This window comes from Rhipicephalus microplus, chromosome 1 (assembly GCF_043290135.1).
Source record: "Rhipicephalus microplus isolate Deutch F79 chromosome 1, USDA_Rmic, whole genome shotgun sequence".
NCBI classification, from domain to species: domain Eukaryota; kingdom Metazoa; phylum Arthropoda; class Arachnida; order Ixodida; family Ixodidae; genus Rhipicephalus; species Rhipicephalus microplus.
The window spans coordinates 266,059,126-266,083,385 of NC_134700.1; the positions used below are offsets into that span (position 1 = coordinate 266,059,126).

At 44.1% G+C, this 24,260-nt stretch overlaps 1 protein-coding gene across 1 annotated transcript; it reads left to right on the forward strand.

The window, feature by feature from the left end:
• Positions 1-836: 836 nt before the first annotated feature.
• On the forward strand, positions 837-23,887 carry LOC119187816 (ubiquitin-conjugating enzyme E2 Q2). Its single transcript, XM_037435907.2, has 8 exons — positions 837-1,132; positions 2,262-2,366; positions 4,581-4,673; positions 10,310-10,425; positions 12,648-12,798; positions 13,306-13,689; positions 21,220-21,286; positions 23,375-23,887. Exons 1-8 carry the CDS (start codon positions 971-973, stop codon positions 23,404-23,406), a joined length of 1,110 nt encoding a protein of 369 aa, XP_037291804.1. The 5' UTR covers positions 837-970; the 3' UTR covers positions 23,407-23,887.
• The last annotated feature ends 373 nt before the right edge of the window (positions 23,888-24,260 follow it).

Here is a 24,260-nt window from a genome sequence, read left to right on the forward strand (position 1 = left end):
CTAATCAGTAGTTCTCGCGTAAGCTCTAATGGGCCAAAGGAACCCCTCTATGAACAAAGAAATCGAAAACAGTATTTTTTAAAGGTTCTTTAACAATGACGGGGCCGTTATATAGTAGATAAAACCGGTTGACAATGTGAACAGCCACATGTATGACACCTTTTTCGAACATCTTAACCTGTTTAATAGGCACTTGCATTACACAGCTGCCGCCAGCGTTGTACGAATGCTCCATATATTTTTTAAGCTACCCGATTCTTGGCCAATCCCTTAGGGTGGGTGTAAGCCAAACATTTAGGACCTACATCTACATAAACTGAATTTACGCGCATATTCATTCTAATAATAGAAGACGACATGAGGCTATGCCACGGAATAACACATTTGTCTTGTCTTTACTTCCGAACTCATTTGTATCGCATGATATCGCAATCGATTACTTTAGATCACCGAATTTGCTAGAACAAGTTGCGGTTTCTTAGTCATTTCAAGATAGCACTCGCGGCCGATGTTGCTGTCGTTCTCATAAGCTGCCTGGTACACTGGTACATAAATTGATAACAGCGCTCCCACTGTCTTCGCAACAATTTCAATTCGCCAGTTTCGTTCCGTCAACTCGATACGACTCTTCCGGAAAGAGCGAAATGGAAAGCGCACACGCAAACTGATGGAATGCCGGAACAAAGAGCACATGCGCTGAAAAACAAAATCTTAGTGTGCAAACCCCCACGCCCTCAACGCCCTAGCTTTCAATCTTGTTTGCTTCGTGCCGTTCTCGCCGTTCTTCACACGGTCAGTGGGGAAACTGGGCTTGAGAGTGCGCTGCTGTGCGCAGGCGCATTCTGTGATTTTACTAGAGTCCGCCATATTGTCTAAGTGGGTAGGATGTGTCAAAAGTCAGTCCCTTGAAGTTCCATTCTTCGAATTCGCGATCCAGCTACAGACGTTGTCATGTTCCTGAGGTGATAAAATGGCCTGCCTAAACAGTCTCAAGCAAGATATCCGGGCATTGGAAGCTTCGTTCCCGAAGAACCACGAACGATTCCAAGTTGTGGCTGCGTCAGTGGATGAACTCACTTGCAGATTTATCGGCCGCAATGGGAAGAAAATCGAAATACACGCCAACATCACAGTGAGTACTACTTCGAGTTAAGGATCGTGTGGTTGCTGTGGGCATTAGTTAGAGACGTTTCCGTGTGTTGTAACCGGCCACTTTCGCTAACAGCTGAGTGGCTTTTCTTTTCTAAGTAGGCCAAGACCTTGAACAAGAGTATTGTTTACGAGTGAAATCCTGCGTCTAGCGGTGCACGTTATTTTGACACTTTCGCCTGCCTTAAGAACGGCGTTATTGTGTCGTTGCATGCTGCATAGCTTCAACTCGAGCTCTCATCGTGTGCCGAAAGGAGTCCGGAATACGGGGCGCGCTCGGGATCTGTATTGTTGCCACCGCTGGCGCGCCACAAACGCTGTCGTTTTTGGGCACGCAGCTAGGGCTGCGCCAATGCGTCGTGCAACAGCTTTCGACGCTAATGAAGACGTTTGTGCACATACGGGCTTCGATGAAGCGTCTAATTCATTGTAGTCTTTCAACCCGGTTCGGGGAAACCTATGCCTCCACGCGAACCATGGCTACGACGCCCGCAACATAAAACTGGCCCGCTGGAGGCACGAACTTGCGGGCGTATCCCGCATTTCATGGAACGTATCTCGTTGAACTAACCAAACACCGCGTTGTCCCTCCAAACCAGCGTTTATTTTCGCGGTGAAGGTGTGTTTTGAGGCGGAAACAGAAGTCTAAAAAAAGGAGCGCGTAGATGGACCGAGCGAAAAAAATAAAAAGAGAAAAAGAATCCTGCCAGCCGATGCCTGCTGGACGCTTCCGTGCGAGGAGCGTCGCCCCGAACGACGACTTTCGTGGAACGTCGCAGTAGGAGTGTTGACTCCCTTTCGGTTTTCTTTGTTCACCGCTCCTATCGCCGTTGGTATGCGCGGACATTTGTGTGAGCGGCCGCGTTTGTTATTGGGTGCAGTACGTGCGTATGATCCGCCTGTCGGTGTGTGTGTTTCTGACCAACAGCGTACGAGAAAACAAAAAAAGAGGCGTTAGCGGCGTCGGGGCGATAGTTAGTTTGAAGCATCATTGACTTCATTCAACACCAGTGACGCGGTAACGCTATAACGAACCTCAATTGCCGAGGAAAAAAAAAGTTGGTCTTGCGTGAAGCCGCTTCCTTGACCATTGTGTAACGTAACAATTGCAGGAGACGTACCCCTCAACTCCACCAGTCTGGTTCTCGGATACTGAGGACCCAAGCATTACGAACATTGTTGAGCTTCTTACTAACACAGCAGGTCGAGACAACCAGGTTAGTATTCTGCTTTGTCGGTGTTTCTCGCTGGTATGTGTCATGGGATATGCGCCAATTCCCGCATGTGGCCATAAGCAGACTGCCCAATTTCAATATGTTCGTCGTCTGTTTGCAGTAGGGTGACTTCCTATGCATTTCTGCACTAAAGAGTTGCCAAGCTCTTTGCTGCAGGGAAGCTGAGCACTACATTGAAGGTTCATTATAATTAACCAGTATGGTTTTATTGTAGCTACAGTAATGCCAGCAGTGCGATGAATCACTGTATTGGTACGCTGTGGTACATCCACCTCTGGGAGTGTTAAAATATAGACACTTGCTAGAGAGGCAAGTATAATTTGGAGCTTCACATATTTGAAATGCAAACCCCAACAGTGTCATGCCAGTGCTCTCTTCAGGGGTAAATTCCATATTTCATGATGTGCACTAATTGGTCAATTTTCATTCAGTGCATGATGCATTTGTATTTACCTTATATTTGAGAAAAAATTTGTCTGCTTGTTTTTTGCCTTGTGCATTAAGTTATACACAACATAATCATTTTATCTGTGCCTGCCTGTTTGCTGGATGACAAAACTAGGGTTCCATAATTACTGAAAACAGTGTTCTTGATAAGGGGGGGGGGGGGGGGGGAATCGACCTTTGTTCCTTGAATAGTCAGTGTGCAGAGCATAGTGTTTTGCGATGTACACAGATTTGAAGATTGAACAAAAAGCAGCTCCCAGATTTGAACTGGTAGACAACAAACATGCATGGCTTGAAACAGCTTGCTACCATATCCCGTTATCATCTGTGTTGTCTTTAACTTTTGCTGTCAATATTGTTGTAGACAAGAAAGGCTCCTCGAACGTCCTGAACATGGTAGAAAAGTGTAAATGCCATTTCTTTGTTCTGCACTTTTTTTTTTACTTTTGTGTTCAAATATTTTATTGCCAGCTACACCATCATACTGGCTTCCACTGTATGAATGCTTTGCATTGTGGTTGTATACTTATGGTATGCATTAGTGTTGATGTATCTATTAGATATCTAATGTTAATATCTATTAAGCATCTATTCTTGTTGCATTTGGTCACAGATTGTCAGTGGCTGCTTTGTGTATAAACCTCTACACTGTTCGACTACAGCGCATTAGTCAGTGCTTTCTGGAGCCGCCATAAGCTACACTTGTCATAAACTTTTCTTTGCAATGAAGGAAAGGTTACGGGGTGGAGCTACTGCACATGTGCTGCTCCACTAGGCAGCCTGTTTCAGCTCGTGTTTCAAATAGCGGCTGTGTTCAAAAAGCACTGGATACCATTTGCTAGGTCTTCAACAGACATTTGTGAATGAAATTGGTCACAAGCTCTTTTGGCAAACCGTCAGAAGAGTGCTCACCTGAAGACGCTTTTTCACACTTGCGAAAATGTGAAATGACACTGCATGAAGTAAAACAAATATGAACATTTTGGTGTAAGTTATATATTTTTATAAATAGTATTCTGCATAAGATAATGTAGCTTTTATGATTTTCACGTGGAAAACGTGTATGCAATTCAGCGGTGGCATATGTCCACTTTGGCTCTGTAGCCTTCCCTTCATTGCCAGGAAATGTTGTCCGCAAGTATAGTGGACTAGTTAGTTTGTGTAGAACACATGTTCAGAGTGCTTTTACAAAAACTTTTGTGATAAATAAAAATAGGTGCTGATTATCGTGTTTATGGTATGCTGTTATTGGTTTCTGCAGGCATCTGTGTCGTGAACTGCTGCAGTGAACTTTTCATTCTAATCTAAAGCATGCTGAAATAGTGAGCCAGGTGATAAATTGGTTTGCTTATGGCAGCCACTGCACTAGTGAGGGCAGCATAAAGCATGTCTATTTTTTTTTGTAAATGAATACTGAATAATTTTACCTGTTTTCTGCTGCATTTTTTAAAAATAGGCTTAAATGCAAAGCAGGCAATAGGCAAATATTCATACCTTAGTGTTGAATTGTGTCTGGTCTTGCTGCTTCAAATAATTTTTGTTTACTTTTCGGCAGCTTGGATATACGTAGGGGAATTGCGAGAACTTACAGGGCATTTTTACTAGTTAATTCTCCCCCGCAGTTTTTCTGTAGGACAAAAAGTCAAATGGCTGTTTTTTCAGTGACGTCCTCTTGGAGCGTTTTCTCATGAAAGCAGTGGAGTTCCTGAAGATGTGATCTTAATTTCTTTTTTTTGTTCCTGTTTATAGCTTCTTCAACAGGTGAAGATATTAGTCACTGAACTGTGTAAAGTCCACAGCTTACCAGAACCAGCAGAGTTGGAGACACTGGAATACTTCCAGGTAAGGTAGTTCTTGCCTGTTTAGATGTGACTATTGTTTTCTCAAAAACATTGCTGATGAAAGCTCTCACAAGTGCATGTGGGAGTTGCTAGTAGTGCAGTTCACCTAACAGGGCAATATAGATGTGCCTTAGGGTTGACGTTTTTGTTTCAAAAGAGCATTCATCATCATCAGCCCGACTACGTCCACTGCAGGACAAAAGCCTCTCTTATGATTTTTCAGTCAACTCAGTCCTGTGCTTGCTGCTGCCATTTTATAGCCACAAACGTTCTAATTATATCATCTGCCCACCTAACTTTGTCTCCCCCTAACCCGCTTGCCTTCTCTGGGAATCCGGTCGGTTATCCTTGATGACCAGCGGTTATCTTGCCTACACGCTACATGCTCGGCCCATGTCCATTTATTCTTAATTTCTACTACGATATCCTTAACCCCGGTTTGTTCCCTGATCCACTCTGCTCTCTTCTTGTCTTTTAAGGTTACAGCTATCATTTTACTTTCCATCGCTCACTGCATGGTCCTCAATTTAAGCTGAACCCTCTTTGTAAGCCTCCAGGTTTCTGCTTCGTAGGTAAATACTGGCAAGATGCAGCTATTATATACCTTCCTCTTGAGGGCTAGTGGTAATCTAACATTCATGATTTGAAAGGGCTTGCGGAATGTGCTTCACCCTATTCTGATTCTTCTAGTTTCTTCAGTATCGTGGTTCGACTCCACTGTTATTACCTTCCCTAAGTAGACGTAGCTTTTACAACTTCAAGTTCACTATTACCTATCTCGAAGTGCTGTTCTCTTCCGATGTTGTCGTACATTACTTTCGTTTTGTGCATATCCAGGGGTGAAAGTGCTGCGCCATTTACGCCATTTTGCACCAATTTGACCTGCTGCGTCCAACCGGCAATTTCCACGTGCAACGCCACATTTCGTTGAGTTTTATCATTGACCGAGAACCACCCGTGTGCTACACTAAGGACGCAACCACGTCCATATCAAATTGGTTTGGTCACGTCTATTGGTTCCGTTTCACTAGTCGGGTCGTATTTCGGTTCATGCATGAATCTTGTTAAAGTGACGTTTGTGTGCATACCTCATTATGCGACTCTATATATGTTTGAACAGCAAAGCTCTTAGCCGAATCATATAAACTGAAAAAGAAAAAAAACTAAATATCAGTTTCACCGACAAAGCGATGACTGCAATAGCAAGAATTTGTAATGTTGTAATGTTAATATCGCACGCGCTCCTTTCTATTTTTGCTACCACACAATTACGCGTGTAACGCTGCCTTGCGCAAACCGCGCCCGAATGACTGGGAACAATCTAGATAATCTTAGAGCTTTCCGATGAGATTACGCGCACAACGCGTACATTAGAGTTCTGGAACTTAGCGGCCGCTAGCGATAACACTGGAATCTTTGATGGCACATGTATAAATGCCGGCGCGCTTTGCTGCTTGGTTGATTATCGATTGCCGACGCTCTGTTTTACTGTTATCAATCTACAGCTCGTATTGCTCGTAGAGTGAAGTTTCAATTTCCGGGCACAGGTTCACCGATGAAAAGTTCACTCATGAAAACAGCGGCTGATGCCTTCGTCAACATCATGACCGCGTGAAAATACGAAGGCTGAAAGCTAATTCTTTTGGATCCGACATCGCAACACTTACAAAACGCTGGTGTAAGAGAATAAGGACGGGCGTTCCTGTGAGAAATGCTTTTATTGCACAATCTCTTCCTGTTGAGAGCTCGCCATGTAGAAGGGTTTACGAGCCGCGCTGATGCTTGCCGATAGCGCGACGGCCAGCTTATTGCAACCATGCCTTAGAATCTAAGTTCACCGCTGCTGCTCGAGCACACCCGGGGCTTTTTTCTTGCCCGTTCAAGGCGGGCGGCATGTTTTATCTCTGCTTGAGCATTCGACGGCAGGTGTAACGTGCGGTGGGATACTATTGCATGCGCCGCCCTCCGAGCGAGCGATGAAGATCGGCTGCCTCGTTTAATCTCTGCTTTAACCACCCCAGCTTGCGCAATCTTACGTGTGGGTAGAACGTACGATGGGCAGGGAATGTTACCAACTTGTAGATCATGCAGAACATGGCGGTGATGGCAAAAACCCGTTGAGTGTCCATATAGTTCATATTGTAATAAAAAAAAAACCACTTAATTTCCTAGCAATAGGGAGTTTTTGAATAGCATATAGGGCACCACGAACCCTTGCGGTGCGGTCACTGTGCATTCGTCCTAATGCGAGTAGCCGTTTCCATTTGTGGCCCGCCGCAGAAAATCTGAAATAGCGGGCGGTGCGTGCGGCCCGGAAACGCTGGTTTCGAGGCTACGGTGCCACTGCGATTGTGCATTGTGGTTTGTAGGAGGGCAAACGATATTCTAGAACTCGTATGACGCTAGCTATGCTCGCACCACCTGCAAACGTTATTCTAAAACTTCCTAATGGCGCCGCGAGCCCATCTAAATTTCTTTGCGGTTCTCATGTTGGCCGTAGCACTTCAATGACCAAAAAATAAATTCTTTACACTCATTTTTATAGAGCCCTTTCGGTTTAGCGTGAAAATAGCTTTTATTAGTTCATCTCTAGTCTAATTGACTTGCTGTTCATGTTGGATGCAGTGTTTTATTCACATCTTGAACATTGCCACATTTTAACATTAATTTTTTTTCTTTCGTCTGAGGTCTGGTAGCTGTCCAAGGTGCCCCTTATGTTTTTTCTTTGAGTTGCTGTGCTTTCAGCGTTGATGTTGTAAGGTTTAATATATTTTTAAGTCTGGGGTAAGTCTGGTCACTTGATCAGCATTGAATGCTTAGTAAAAACCACTAAAATTTTTTGGTTTTTTGAGAAAGCGAAAATTCTAATGAACTATGATGTGTGACCCCAGAAATCTGCTCCAAAACTAAATTTTGATGCTCCAAAATACATCTTTTGGTGCTTCAGAGCTGCTCAAAAACTTCCCTTTTACTGCTCCAAATCTGCTCTAAAACCGTAATATGCCTGCTCCCAAAGCTGCTTCAAAAGACTGAAGCCTGCTTCCACCCCTGATATCAGGCCTACTCTTTCTGCTCTTCTTGTCTAATTCAGTAATCATGAGCTGCAATTTGTCCCCCGAGTTACTCAGCAATGCAATGTCATCGGCAAAGCGCAGGTTACTAAGGTACTCTTCATTGAAGGCCACTGATACCTCCTGTAAGCACGCGGTAAATAGCATCAGGGAGATAGTATCCCCCTGCCTTACACCCTTCTTGATTGAAATTCTGTCACTTTCTTTATGGAGCACTATGGTGGCAGTTGATCCTCTGTAGATTTCTTTTAGAATGTTTATTTATGCTTCGTCGATGCCCTGATTCCGCACTGTCTGCATGACTGTTGATATTTCTATTGAATCAAGCGCGTTGTCGTAATCTATGAAGGCTATGTATAGTGGTTGGCTATATTCGGAGCATTTCTCTATTACCTGATTGATATTATGAATGTGGTCAATTGTTGAGTAGCCTGTTCGAAATCCTGCTTGTTCCTTGGGTTGATTGAATTCTAATGTTGTTCTAATTCTGTAGCAATTACCTTTGTATATAGCTTCTATACTACGAAGAGCAAGCTGATCGACCTGTAATTCTTTCAGTCCTTGTCATCTCCTTTTTTTATGTACTAAGGTGATGTATTAAGAGCATTATAAATGAATGGTTGAAAAACTAAATTGGGGTTTTGAAGGATTCGACACCTAATTGGTGTTTCGAAGGATTCGAAGGATAAGGGTAGGATCGCGGACCGCTTTCACGTATGGTTTTGCAAATTTATTCTTTTAATCAACATGTCATCAATGCAATAGCTTCTGGGGATAATGCTGATGTACAGACTTGTCCGCCTTACTGAATTTGTGATGTGATTACTCACACACTTGCACAGCACCATTGCAAGAATGTTTAAAGCCACAAGCTCGATGACACTTATTAAGGTTAATAATAACGGCAGTGCTCTAAGGTAACGTATGTACAAAACAGTACGCATGATTAATACTTGAAAAGCACACACACGCACGCGCACACACACACACACACTCACACTCACACTCGCACACACACACACACACACACACAGAGAGAGAGAGAGAGAGAGAGAGAGAGAGAGACGGACAGACAGACAGAACAAAAACGCAGGACACACTTTCCTTTGTGGCAATCCTGTCGTGCTTTGCAAGTATCAATCCAAACCAACTCGGCCAACTTTCAATTGCAGTAAATGCATGTGATCAAGGAAATGAGGCCACATTTTATATCAATTTTGTAGACATTGGAGCTGCATTTTCATCTGCAGTGGTCACATCACAGTTCCCTGGTCTGTTTCTTTTCTTCATCCTGTCACTTCTGCGCTATTTTTCTACTCCTGATCATGAGCCCCTATGCATACCCTACTGCATTTTCATAGTGTGCACGTACCGCTGGATTGTTCCGTGTAAAAACTTAAGTGCGAAGAAAAGCACTAGCCCACTAGGCAAGCTGAGATGGCTGGGAACTTTATGCACACTTGCTACTGTGTGCTTAGTGTTATAGTGATGCAAATTTTGCAGGCATGGCACAGTGTAAAGCAAGTGGTTAAGTGTTAAGTGTAAAGCAAGTGGTTAAGCAAGTGGCAGTCTGAAACACTTATTTTCGGGAGAATGATGTGTGCTCTCCGGTGAATCTCATGAGGCCTGCATTTGGCATCAAGTCCTCATCCAGTGAAGTCCTAACAGAGCACGCTCTTGGGCTATCACTACTGTGAAGCTTGCAGTATAGCACCTGGGGCTTGCAGGGCGACTGTGCTTTGTCCCTTCCGTTGTCTTGCGTGCCCATTTCCTTCATGCCACATTCTACGGGCAAATCTGTAATGGTTGTCTTTGCATGCCTGCGACTGCATTTGTTCACTCGGCAGGTGTGTGTGCCGCAGTTTATACTGTTGCTAATACTGCGAACCTTATGTAATGTAATCGTATAATACTTTGCTGTCACTGCCACTGCTTTATCTCTTGCTTGGTTGGCTTGCGACTTTTATGTCCCAAAGTGGTTCAGGCTAAGAAAGGTGCCGTAGTGGAGGGCTTCGTATGATTTCAACCACCTGGGTTCCTTAAGATGCACTTATCGCATTTCACTTCCATCAAAATATGATCAGCATGGCTGGGAATTGAACCTACATACACCCTAAGCTTAGCAGTGCAAAGGTTTACCTGTTCAGCTACCACGGTGGGAGCTTTGTTTTTTTGGGAAAACTAACCTTTCATCATTTTCATAGCAATGATGTATGATATACAACAGACCATTTTTTCTGTAGCAGTAGAAACATGCTGAAGCAGCAGAATGTTTTTACTGTGCTTGTAGTCTACTGCTTGATGCAGTAGTTGCTCAAGTTTAATCGTGGATATGGTTCTAAAGCATTTGCACCACATTATGTGCTTCAGGTTGTGTGGGCATAAGTGTGGGCTTATTGCACAAATTAAAATATTGTATTTTAGGGCTGCACGAATACCTCGACAAATATAGATTTTTTCTCCTACACCTGCAGATGTAAAGGATGGCTGGGAAATTGCATGTTGTTTAATTTACCAAATCCAGAATGAGGATGTGATGTACAATGCAAGTCTTTGTTACATGCAGCAATCTGATGCTAGCAACTTACCCGACCTGCTACAAGCACCCCAACAGCACTCGGAGGAGGAGGATGAAACAGATGTTGATGATGACATGCCAATGGAAATAGATGATGACACGGGGTCAGTACACCTCTCGGCTGCATTCGTCAATTTGCTTGTACTGGAAAAGCTCTCATTTGATCACAAGGGTCGCATGCCCTTTAGTCTGCCGCCACCGGTAACCTGTAACCAATATCGTAACCAATATGGTGCGGAATAGGAACAAAACTCGGTAAATGAAGACCACCAAGGGCACAATGGAATTTGAAGCTGGGTCCCCTGCCTGCCAGCCCAGTATTATAGCAGCAAGCCGTGCCAGCGCTTTACTTTTTTTACTTTTTTGCAAACTGGCTTTAGGCATGCCTGATGGCGGGAAAGAATCGAGTCACTTTTGAGGGCTTCAATACCGCAAGGCCTGACCATACACACAAACTTCAAAATTTATGTATAATACCTTTCAAGCTATATTCGCTTTTCATGTTTTGCAGATATACACATGTTCACGAGAATCTCGCACGCAAAATTTTGTGTAGCACCAATTTGAGGTATTAATACAGGATTTAGGCAATCCTAGTCAATTTAGCTTTTTTAAGCCTGCAAATATCTCTACTGAGTCCAATGCATTTCTGCTGTTTATGAAGGCTGAATAAAGGGGCTTCTTGTAATCGGCAACTTTCTTCATTGCCTGATTTATGGTAATGTGAATGCTGCTTCTGTGTGTGTGTAAGATCCATGTCTATGTTTGGACATCTTGTAGAATAGATGGCTTTTATGAAAATTACTTTCGAGTACTTCAGCAAGGAATTTATGAACATTGTACCTTTGTACCCAGAGTTGTTGGTGACCCTGTGCATGTTTCAGGGGTGCAACCGCTGTGCCGATTCGATACAATTCCTCTTCGTTGCGCCGAGCTGTCCTAAAACCACGAAATTTGCTGAAATTGCGCCATGCTGATCCAAAATGCCTAACCATCCTCAAGATTATCTCGTGTGTTAAATTTAGCGGGAAACGGAGGCCCTATTGGCCACCTGCACTTAGCATAATCAATCAAACCTAGGTAGGCCGTAACCTTAAAACACAATGCAAGTTATATACTCGTTACGGGAGGACACTTGCAAATGGCGATCGACCAGATAAAGCACTATAAGATGAAGTAACAACGCCGCTCCCATCGGCTCGCAGACTTGCCAATGCGCCCATCAGTCCACGGACCATAGCAGATACCTATCAGCGGGTCGATGAAACATGAAGCGAAAAAAAAAAAAAAAAAAAAAAAGCGTTGCCGCTGCCATCAACGGTACACGGGAAAGACGAAGTTCCCAGTCCGCAAATGCGGTTATGGCATGTTAAGAACGTATGCCGTGTTTTTCGCTCGCAAACAAGGTCGACTTTTTGCAAACCCCGTCATTGCCAGCCACCCATTTGTTGCCATAACAACGACACATAAATCATTTCTCTGACTTGATGCTGCGTCATCCCGGTGATAGATATCTGTCGCCGGGCCAACAAGTGCACGCCGTTAATACTTCATGGGGTCGAACACGCCTTGAAAGCAAGCCGAGAAGTTCGGCTCTACACCTAACTCCACCGTCAACGAAAAAAGGGGGGGTTGGGAGGGTGTAGCAGTTCGAAAATTTCTTGGTCTTGTTTTTCTGCCTTCACCGCAGTTCTCTAGTGTCCTATGGAAAAGTGTCTTGTGATTTGAAAGGGGCTGTTAGCATTAGTCTTGGAATGCAACACATTTTGTTAAAGTAATCATGCGTGCATTGTATGTGCTGCATAATTGTAAATACTAGTGTGATTGCTGGCGTCTAAAAGAGTGGCTGGCAATCATTTGGAGCAGCAAATGACGCTTCTGCTGCTCCCTCCTCCCTCCCTAAGAAAGGAAGACCTTGTGTGCCAGTTTTTCTTTCACCATCCCTACTTCTGGGTTTCTCTAATCTCCTGAATTTCAGAAGTAACCAGCTTGGCAGAGCCACATTTGAATTCGCAGAGTCTGTCAAAGGATTCCGTAGACACGGGAAATGCTAATGTGGACTTCATTTTTTGCTCAGTGGGGTAATTCAGAGTACTACTATTTATTGAAATAGCAGTGCTCATGTTCTTTATGCGCGATTTAGGTGGCTTGAATGTTTTGTGCTTTAAATGTAAGCCTTTTTTTCGTGCTGCTCCAAATTTGGTCTTTCATAAGAAAATTTTTTCCCTTAACCTGCTCCAAAAGTAGCATTTCGCAGCTCCGAAAATTGCTCCAAATGTCATTTTAGCTGTCGCACCTCTGATTTTTGTGTATGCCAATGATGCAGGTCCTCGGAGAAGAGCAAGGAGGACGACTTGAGTGTAGAGAACCATGCAACACTAGAGCGGCTGCGGCAGAACCAACGGCAAGACTACCTGCGTGGTTCTGTCTCTGGCTCGGTGCAGGCCACCGACAGGCTTATGAAGGAGCTTCGAGAGGTGGGCATTATTACTGAGAAGTCGTCAACAGCAGAGCTGGTTAGTGCAGCTGTGAGTCTGTGAGCCACGAACAGAAAATGATGGTCACAATCCAACGTGCGCAGTCTTCGTCTTCTTGTTCGTCGCGGTCATCTTCATCTGCTTCACTCTGTAGAAATTGAGGCTAGCCCACCGCCATTGCGCGGGATTTGTCGACACTCTAACACGACTCTGAAGTGTCTCGGTCTTGTGTTGGGAATTCTGGATGAAGTAACCTGTGGTTCTGTGTGTGTGCGTATGTTCTTGCAGCTACAGATGTGAACCACAAGATGTAGTTGGCCAAAATACTTAAAATACTTAAAAAAAAAATGAGCTCAAAGGCTTCGAATCTTTGCAGATCTAAACAAAATATTTTTAAAATATCTTCTCATGGACATGCGCTCTTTCGCTTCTACTTATTTACAGCGTGCTTATTTCAGTAACCTGGCAACTGTGAGACATTTCTAAGGTGTCTGTTTTGTGGCGCAGGTGTACCGGTCGGAAAGCTACCGGCGGGGCGTCTTCTGTGTGGAGCTGGTGAATGACAGCCTGTATGAGTGGAATGTGATGCTACGCATAGTGGACTCTGACTCGCCACTGCACAGTGACCTGACCCTACTGAAGGAGAAGGAGGGCAAGGACCACATCTTGCTCAACATACTGTTCAAAGAGAACTACCCGTTTGAGCCACCCTTCATCCGTGTTGTCAATCCCATGATCACCGGTGGCTACGTGCTAGGCGGTGGTGCCATCTGCATGGAGCTGCTTACGAGACAAGGCTGGAGCAGTGCCTACACCGTCGAGGCCATCATCCTTCAAATAGCCGCCACCCTGGTCAAAGGCAAAGCCCGCATCCAGTTCAGTGGCAACAAGGTAAGCTGCTGGCGTGCAGTTTTGCAGCTTGTAGACTAATTAGAGGCTGTATGATGTGCTGCTCCCACTCTATCATCAGCTGTCCGTGGAGGAGGACTTTATCATCCATTGTGTTGTGCATCAAGGGTGTACAAAAACAGCCGAGGCATAACATTGCATAAGTATAAAGGCAGGATTTTTATGTCCCTTCAGTATTTCTTAGCACTCATATTAAACCCAATTATATTGTGCCCGATTTTTGCCTAGAATCATTCCTTGTACTAAGTACAATTTCTGAACGTTTTAATGTTACAATGACAGAATATAGTAAAAATTATAACAAACAGAAACAGCAGTGATTCCAGGAATAGTGAACTTCAAGCTGTGTAAAATGTGCCCCAGTGGTTTCATTTTCCTCGTAGCTGTCGATTAAGTGGCCATCATACATCTAAACAAGTTTTTTTTAATTCCGGGGTGTATGAACAAGGCCACATAGTGGCTACACAATATGCTAGTACTCCCTACTAAATGCTTCGCCCCGCCGCGGTGGTCTAGTGGCTAAGGTACTCGGCTGCTGACCCGCAGGTCGCGGGTTCGAATCCCGGCTGCGGCGGCTGCATTTCCGATGGAGGCGGAAATGTTGTAGGCCTGTGTGCTCAGATTTGGGTGCACGTTAAAGAACCCCAGGTGGTTGAAATTTCCGGAGTCCTCCACTACGGCGTCTCTCATAATCATATGGTGGTTTTGGGACGTAAAACCCCACATATCAATCAATCAATCCCTACTAAATGCTTGGCTTTTATTTTCTAAGTCCCCAGTCGGTGCGCCAGCAGTCCACAGACGCCTCACACGGGTCTTAAAAATTGTTTTTTTTTTAATTCGGAGTATTTAGAGCTGAAAATTTCATGTGATATGCATTTCTCACAGCTGAAAACAAATACGCAAGTAGGTTTCAGTTGTCACTTCCAGATTTCAAAATATTGACTCTTCCATAAACTTACATTCTACCCACTATTTAGACGGCTTTCTCATAAAAAATTGCTGCAAATCAGATATGGCAGTGTTTTGTAAAGAACAGAGAGGGCAAAGAAACCATAATTTCATTTTTAGCTTCATTGGTTCAATATTTATGGCCTTAACAAGTAGACTCGTCAGAAATTTGAAACGGATACTTAATTATATCTCTAAATAAACTACTGTTCTTAATAAAAGTATTCTGTTTTGGTCTTGTTGCACTCATCAATATATAAGCTTTCAAACGCTGCAAAAATTATAAAAATCAACAAAATCCAACCACTAGATCAAAAGACACTGTGGGCAATGGCCTCGGACTTTATGAAAAATGTTATGAGAAATTGAGAAAAGAAGTTTATGGACACGTTGAGCATGTATATTCAACAAGTAATGGTGTAAATCAATGCATTAATGATGCTAGAAGCCATCAGGAGTGTAGTCATCAGTCTTCGAGCGCTTTTTAATTACGTGCCAGATGTTTCCATAGTTCAGATCGGCATACAACGTTTTGACGGTGCTTGCGCAGTTGTCAGTAACATGCGCGGCAGGCTTCTACGAAACAGGAATCATTCCCACTTTCACGTAATTTTTATATGTCTTTGCGTCTCTGTGAAACATTCAGGGTGAAAAAAAAAAAAAAAAAAAGCAAGGCAGTTTGTACGTTTGCTGTGCGGCGCGAACCGCGAGCACGTTGATCTCAAACGGGCCGCGTGCCGCATCCCCCTCTCCCGTTCTCGGCGAGCTCCGTACAAATTTTAGTTCCCGCACTCATCACACGTCAGCACAAGTTTCGCAGCGATGCCATATTCTTGATCTCTCTTGGAAATGCTGCCAGGCTCGCATGCAATCGTTGACTCCGGCTATTGTGTCCGTGATAGCGGGAGCTGCGTTCATAATAGTGTTGTCACAGCCAGCTTTCTCCGTGTTCTCGGCGGCAGAGGGTTTCGCTCTCAGACGCCGTTTTCACTTTTCGAACGCATGAGCAGTATGGAACTTTCGATGACCGCCTACCATCGCACCGATCGCACAGCCGTCGCTTAGGCCTCGTTACAAAATGGCGTATTAGATACCGCTGTCTAGCAGACGAATCGTTTGACATCCAATAGGGAACCGGGAACTGCCCCACGTGATAGAAATGCACCAATGATGTGCGAGTATTTGGTTTTTCTTTATTCGTGATAGCTGCGTTGTTGCTAAGTGAAAAGTGTTCTTCCGCTAGGAACAGACAAAAGAAGAATAGGATTTTCAAATGAGACCAAAATGGCCACGCTACTTTGCGTGGTTCTCAGGCTCCACGGCGTCGAATATGACCGTTTTTGAGATGGTTTCGCGAGGTAAATTGGTCACGAAACTGACATTGAGACCGAATTACTCGACATATATGCATTACATGGCAATAGCATTTTAGGGACGCCTTCTTCAGGCCCTATACATTACTTTAAAAAAATACTTCAAGGAATCGATTTTTCGAAAATTTTTCGGCCTTCAAGACTTGTGTCTCCCCTTAAGAATGGTCGTTCTGCATGCTTGTTTTTTTTTTTTTTTTACCTTCAGAAATGCGCACACGCTATGCAGGTGATGCAATGAATTGTGTGCAGAAACCATGTGATATGCAAGAGCGCATGAGCACGCTGGTGGCTTCATGCATGACGTATTGTCTGCCATTTACTAAAATGAAATAGTTTAGGCTATCTACGAGCCACCTGGTAGCTAAAGAACAAATATCTATCCCCAAAGCACTAGCATTTAGGAATCCAGAGCCATTCGGCAGGTGTAAATCAGACACCCAATGATCCTGGCGTACCCAAAGCACATGCTTACACAGCAAATCAGAAGCTCTCCTGCTTGCGTGGTGAATCATGAACCTTGCGCTCATGTGTTTCTCTGCACTCAATAATTACAGCAGTGACCAGTGATGGATTTGTACCAACTAGCCCGCCTGTCAACCCTTCTGCAATTACAGCAGTGTACTTTGCTATCCAGTGCAAACGGGAAATTGTCAAATAAGTTGTGGTGATAAGCCTTAATGTCTGCTGACAAAAAGCGACCGGAAAGCAAAAGAGGCTTATCCACGCCACGGGCGAAAGTACAACACACCGGTGCCGTGCTCATGTCTCCGTGGGCAAAAAGGTCACGGCGACATGGCGCAGAAGGAAACTGTTCCTTGAGGCTATGCTGCGCGCTCTCGTGATCAGTGAATGTAGGGCCGAATTGCTAGAGCGAGGGCAAATTATGCTTGAATTGGCTTCAAAAGGCACGGTTTGGCGCAGTAAGACCACGCGTGAACACAGCGCACTGCTCTTTATCCTAGTGTTCGGAAGAGGCAACGGAAGGTAGGTGTTCGCCCGGGGCGCTAGGCACCGTTGGCGAAGTTGTCCAGGTGAGCTCTAAGAACAAAGAAAAGAAGCCAACAGACAGGAAAGAAACTGTACTCATCCTACTCATCCAGAACACGGAGATAATGTGTTCTGTTTAACCGGAATTCCATTCACTGAGAGGTGAATTAGGGTGCAGTACGCAGAGATGAAACCAATCCAATCAGAAGCAGTTGTTTCATTTAAGCAGAAGTTCCATTTAACAGATTTCTGCTTACTGGGAGTCTACTGTATATCAATCTGGGGTAAGTCTGGTCGCTTGATCAGCATTGCATGCTTCATAAAAACCGCTGAATTTCTGGCTGTGCCGAAACCGCATTATTGCTGCTCTCAAAGCTGCTCCAAAAGACTGAAGCCCACTTCAACCCCAGCATGAACAAACTACACTGATGCTTCATAAAAACCGCTGAATTTCTGGCTGTGCCAAAACCGCATTATTGCTGCTCTCAAAGCTGCTCCAAAAGACTGAAGCCAACTTCAACCCCAGCATGAACAAACTACACTGATTACAAGGTTGACATCATAGCAAAAAGAAAAAAAATGATGGTATTATAACAGCACATCTATCAAATTCGACAAAGCTGTAGGCCCGTGTGCTCAGAGTTCGGTGCATGTTAAAGAACCCCAGGTGGTCAAAATTTCCGAAGCTCTCCATTACGGCGTCTCGTAATCATATGGTGGTTTTTGGGATGTTAAACCCCACATATAAATCAATCATCAACAAAGTCCGTCGACAATTCGCAAATACTGCCGTATTTACTCGATTTTACCGCGCCCTGGATTGTAACGCGCACCCGGTTTCCACGACGAAAAAAAAAGCAAGACATCGATTGCAACGTGCACCCATTTTTCTCGTTGGCCCGCACGATCACGTCACTCGGGAAAACGACTCCTTTCGAGAGCGTCTTCCGTTTAAATATGAGGTACGGGGGAAGCTTGTGCCTATCTGACGTGCAACGGAGCATTGCTGTCACTGTAGTTTTACCGTGGCCCGATGTCAGCACAGGAACTTGCTTCACCCCCTTCTTCCCGACGGTTGTGGTGCCAGGCATGTCGAAGTAAAGAGGCGTCTGATCGGCATTCCCGATTTGCCCAAGCAGGTAGCCGTTGTTGTGCCGCGAGTTTAGGACGAACCTCTGAAAACAGTGAAGCTTTTCATCGTACTCCTCCGGAAACTTTTCGCATATGGCCGTTCGTCTTCGGAGGGAAAAGGCTTTCCTCTTCATTAATTTATTTAGCCAGCACCTGCTCACTTTAAACTGGCTCCGCATCAGCCCTTTTTTTTAGGCTAACTGCATAGCCCGCACTTGGAGCAGTTCTGTCGTCACGGGCCGCTGTGCCGCTCACTGCTCAATCATATACTCGCCGCAATCATAGCTCTTCAATTTGCGGAAACCGACCCTGCTGTGGTCCACTGAAGCCTTTGCGTGAATCTTTGCTGTCGTCAATCTTCTGCTTTTGTTTCCGCCAGTCCCGCATGAACGTTTCGGGAACTCTGAACGACCGTGATGCGGCCCTATTTCCGTCCGTTTCGGCACACGTGATGACTTTTCTTTTAAGAGTCATCATGGTGCACTCATCGAGTTTTTGGAGTTGGCCCTTCCATGCCGTCGATGCTAATGCACTACAAGATGACGAACACCTCAGCACACGTACGAAGTGCCGCACATGGGAAACACATAGGCAGAAATGGCTGTTGCGCCATGCCAACGCACGTAGGGGGCGGCCATTTTGGAAATGTCGATGGCAATAGAATGACCGTATTCATTTTTTTTGTACTCGATTCTAACGCGCATGGGATTCATGAACTCGCTTAACCGGAAAAAAGGTGCGCATTAGATTCGAGTAATTACGGTATTAGGCAATCGCTTCCACCTTTCAATAACTCTAGGAAAATGACTGTTCTTGAAACTGTTCATGTGTGTAAAAATGGCTTTAAGTTGAGGCTGTGTTAACGTCTAGTTGAAAGAGTATTAGCATATGAGAAGTAATCATCTGAAGATAGTCGACAAGATGAAGTGACAAGAAATGAGTGCTACAGCTTCAAAGAATCGATGTCCCTATCTGGTGGATAGAAGAGGGAGTTTCAAAGAATTCATTGCTGATGAAGTTGAAAAGTTACGATCATCGCGATAGCAAATAAAACGAACTGTCCTTCTTTGAACAGATTCAATTTTGTTGATGTCGCATGTTTTATACGGCTTCCAGACACACGACGCATATTTTAGGATAGGGCATATAAGTGTTTTATACAACAGTAACTTAGTGCATTTTCGAGATTTAGATGACGTACGACGCAGGCAACCCAATTTTTTCTGTGCTTTGAATAATCAATATGCTGCGACCATTGCAAGTTCTGTGATAAGATAACCCCCAAGGTATTTCTACTCTTGTGACCAGGGAATTATTGAGTTCTCAGAAGTGTACTCGTGCGGTGACAGAGAGTGGCTGTTAGTGAATGATACCATAAAAGCGTTCTAAAAGTCAATGTGCATTTGCCAATGCCTGCACCATGCTCAAAAGCCAGTGAATGAATCCTGAAATAAGGTATGATCCAGGGGTTCAACAGCTGCGCCAATTTGATACATTTGCTCTGAGCTGCACCAAAACCGTGAAATCTGCTGAAATTGCGCCACGCTGTGCCAGAATGCCCAGCCAGCCTCAAATTTTTTTTTTCAGGAGCACTAATTTTGGCGTGAAATGCTGGCCATGTTGGCCACCTGCAGTTTGTGCACTTCGTGAAAGCGCGCAGATTCCAACTCTAGTGCCTAGAATGTACTTAAAATATAACCAGGTAAAGTAACAACGCTGTGCGCTCATCGGTCTGTTTATTGCAGCATATACCTTTTGACAGGACGACGGAACTTCAAGACAAAAATCCATTGTTGTAGCCACCAATGCTTCGCGGGACCTAGCCTGAAAACGTGGCTATGGCTTGTTAGGAACTAAAGCTAAAAGCGTATGCTGTGCTTCCCTTGTGCGAACATGCTCGTCATGCTGCGAACACCGGCGTTGCCAGCAACCGCGTTGATTGTCTTAGCAGTGGCACACAGAACATTTTGTTTGCCTTGAAGTTGCATCATCTCGGTCGCGGTCCTGGCGATAGGTAACCTGCACCATCGCCGTGCCAACTGGCACCCGCCGTTGTTATTTTACCTGGTCGAATGCGCCTTGCAAGGGAACCGAAGCGGCACCTAACTGCTCTTGTGAAAGAAGGAAAAAGGTGGGACTTTATGGTGGGGGGGGGGGGAAGGGGGGGGGGGAGGAAGGAAGTGTAGCGGTTAAAAAATTTCTTGGCTTTGGTTCAAACTCTTGCAGAGAATGCTGCTTAAGCCACCTCCGTCCCAGTACACCGGTTTAAAAATCGTATTGAGATTTGGAAGGGGCAGTTAGCGCTAGTCTCTGGACATTGCACATTTTGTTCAGTTACTCATGCGCTTGTATGCCGCAGAATTCTGAGGACCAATATAATCGCTGTGTATAAATAAGCTACTGGCAATAATTTTGAGCAGTATATGACATTTCTGCTTTCCTAAAAAAACTAAATTGTGCGGCAGGTTTTTTTTCACCACCCCTACTACATTGTTTTACAAATCTCCGAAATTTCATGATCGTGAGCTTGGCAGACCCATATTTAAATTTGCAGTGTCTGTCAAATGATGTGACAGGTCAAGCATGTGCTAATATTGACTTCATTATTGTTTGAATGCTCAGTGGGATGGTTGAAAATACTAGTTTAATTGAAATAGCAGTTGTCATGTTCACACTGCACAATTTAGGTGAACTTGAATGGTTTATACATCTTTTTTTTTGTTTCTAAATGCAAGCCTTTTTTTATACTATCCAAATTTGGTATTTCATGATAAAAATGCATGTTTTTTTTCGTAACCTGCTCCAAATTTGGATTTTAGTGCTCCAAAAGTAACATTTTGCTGCTCCGAAAATTGCTCCAAATTGTATTTTGGCTGTTGCTCCCTTGTATTGGAGGTAGTTGTTCATTTTAATAACAGTTCCCATTTACTGAGTCTAATCTAGTCATGTGCTTTAAAAGTCAGAAAAGCGACAGGAAATAACTGCTGTCTACAATGCTTTTCATTTCCCGATTCCTGAACCAGTGTACTGGCTGAGCTGGTTGACATGCAACTGGGTCTTTTCTTTGCAGGCACAGTACAGCTTATCCCGTGCCCAGGCATCATTTAAGTCGCTCGTTCAGATTCACGAAAAAAATGGTAGGAGTTCACTATTCCAGAAATTTTTTTTATTCTTACTTGCATACTATTTTCTTCATTGCTTGCGCTAGCATTTTCATGGTTATGTTTGTCATTGTATGCATGGCATGCACTGTGAACACATGAACAGTGATATAATGTTACAATTATAGAAGTGAAAGATAACAATGATATACTATCTTTCTGCAATCATCACAGACTTTGCTTCTTTAGTTTTTTAATTGTCACCTTGAAGTTGCCTCTAACAAAGGAATGTTTCGAGTGGTATATCATCCAGCTGGGGCAAGAAATGTCGCTTATCAAATTAGGGCGGCAATACTGCATACGATGGAACATCGATAACACGTCCCCCAGTTTCAGGAGGATCTGCATTTTATGACAAATTGGTTTGGTTCCGGCAAAATCCCCAAAGAAGTATTGCACATAAAAAATTGGTTATACAACGCGGTTTTCCGCCCACTCTGCAGCTTACGACGACTTTCAAACTTCGTCCGAAAGAAAGAAACCACCTTTACTTAAATCAAACGTCGTCCAAATATTCACGAGTGCAAAGTATAAGCTTGCATTCCCCTAGGTTGACGATTAGAAAAGTAGAGGGACAGGATGTCTTCTTGGAATGGAAAATTTATTCTCCTGTAGTTCGTGCTCTTTTACATAAGCCTCGTTCGCGTGCTTGCATATCTGGTGTCGTTACCTAGTAAAGCTCTATCCACACAGATTCGCTTCAGCCGGCCGAAGAGCTTATATTTTCGCGTTGTCTCGTCGTCCATGGAAACTCTTCCTGGCCGACATACAGCTGATCTGCCTTTGTCGCACTCGTCTCAGTCACAGGTTTCCGCACACATAAGGGCATGATGCAGCTGTTTTCACAACTTTCACTTGACGTCAACGTTCATAATAACAGCGGGACATCACTTGTTTCACTTCACAAGCGAATGAATCTGAACATGCACAACTCGGTCACGCATGAAAGCATTTGACGCAAACTCGTGGTCCGTTGCCATTATGTAATAGCAATGACACTGTCTGTTGGCAGCATGGTTTCAGTTTAGTTTTTATGCCCAGGCAGTTTTTAAGACTCTGCTGATCGCTAGAAAGATGTGGGTTGGATTTTATCTTTTTAAAGTTGACAATAAAGATTTGCTTGCACGTCCCCCTAACAAGTAATGCTGCCATTAGCTGCCACAGGCAAGAATAACTTAATTTACTTTCCTTGCAGAGGAAGCACAAGGTCTTGCTGTGGGCTTATTCAGGCGGTCTGCACCCGTTTTTTGGGCGAGGCCGAGTGTCGCTGCCTCTAATCTTAGTTCTTCGATTATACAATCCCAGGATTATAGAACCATTTTGTGTGGTTCTCTGAAAGCTGTATAATCTGGGTACTTCCAAATTCAATAACTTGTAGAATGCACTTGGCCAAGGCCAGGTTTGTGCCAGCAGCTCTGAATGGTGTGTCCACCTACAGTCCGCAGCTGACGTGCAAAGTAAAAAAGCTGTCGCTCTTGTATATCTGCAGACCTAATTTGTATACATACTGCGGCAGGTTGTTCTGTTATAGCAGCACTTGTTTTTGAGCAGGTGTGACAGGAACTGTGTGACTGACACTTTATTAGTGAGGCAGGGGGACTTTATTAGTGAGGCAGGGGGGAGGAGGGTGCTAATTAAACTTGAATAATGCAAGGTCATAATTGTGGCAGAAAGCTTTGTTCTATTGTGAATTTAGTCAAACCAAGGGGACTGTGTTGAAAATGCATTTCGTTTGCAAGAGTACCTCGCTGGATTCTACAACAGTTCTACATCTCATTTGGAAGCTCATCAAATCGTGGCAGCTGAACAAGGGGTGTGCGGAGTAGCAAGACTGCTATCCAAACTCTGGAGGGACTATATTCAGTGGGGTGAAAATGATGGCCTTGTAAGGCCTTGTTGCAGAAGCCGCACTATACCTGCATGAACATGCTGTCAAATTCAATAGTTCACTCTCATTGCTTGCACAAACTTGTTCATCAACAGTGGCTGTCGCTGTTCTGTAATGACTGATACTGTTCAATTCATGAGCTGCCTTCTCTCTGGTCTCTCCTTGTCTGCTTTCAGGCTGGTTCACTCCACCGAAAGAAGACGGGTGAGCACATGGGAGGCTCTCGGCTGTACATAAAGAAGTAATGGCGTCTCGGTGGTCGCTGTTCCTTTCTTTCCCCCCCCTTGTCAGTCTCATTATTTGGAAGCGTAAACGAGGGTGAACAGAAGAGCCTGTCCACAAACTGCTGGGTCGTTCAGGTAGTGCCAGCTTCGTACAATCGTGACAGAAGCACACGTTGTGACCAAGACTGCCGCAAAGCCCTCCTTTGTTTTAAATTGTTTTGTGTAGAGTTGATGAAAGTTCCTGTTTGTTGCACACACACAAACACGTACACGAGAGAGAGACACAGTTGCATTGCTCCCTTTTTTTTTCCGTGCCCACCCAGCCCGGGGACTGCTTTGTCACACACCCAGCACTTACCCGAAGAACTTTCTCCCCTGCCCATTGTAATTTTCTTTATTCATTAGTTTTCCTTTGCAGTTTTTTTTAGTGTGATAATAAAATACGAAAAAGAAGGGAGAACCAAACTTCTGCATTTTTGCGTGAATTTCCTTATATGTGTGTATATGTATTTTAATCATACGTGCTGTTACGAGAAATCTGCTGCGTGGTAGGTTTTGATTCTTTATCTGTAGGGTGTTGGTGAAAAATGTTTTGCGCATTGGTTTTATTTTCATTTCACCAAAAAAAGTTCCGTTTTGTTTGTTTTGTAACAAAAAGAATGCTGCTCAACAGTTCATAAAGTTTTTATTTGCTTACGAAAAATGTTTGTGGTTGAAGTTGCGATAAAAACACGGCACCATAAAATCCTGCCAAAGGTGAAAGATCATTTGGCAAGATTCTTGGGGGGGGGGGATTCTGCTTGGTCATGCGAATGCATTCGCTGTTTTCATTCGCACT

What these genes read in the sequence shown, in the direction of transcription:
- LOC119187816 (XM_037435907.2), top strand. Translation starts at nt 971, where the DNA reads ATGGCCTGCCTAAACAGTCTCAAGCAAGATATCCGGGCATTGGAAGCT. An exon ending in CAGCAGGTCGAGACAACCAG is followed by an intron (nt 2,367 to 4,580) that starts GTTAGTATTCTG and finishes TCCTGTTTATAG; the next exon opens with CTTCTTCAACAGGTGAAGAT. An exon ending in TCCAGTTCAGTGGCAACAAG is followed by an intron (nt 13,690 to 21,219) that starts GTAAGCTGCTGG and finishes TTTTCTTTGCAG; the next exon opens with GCACAGTACAGCTTATCCCG.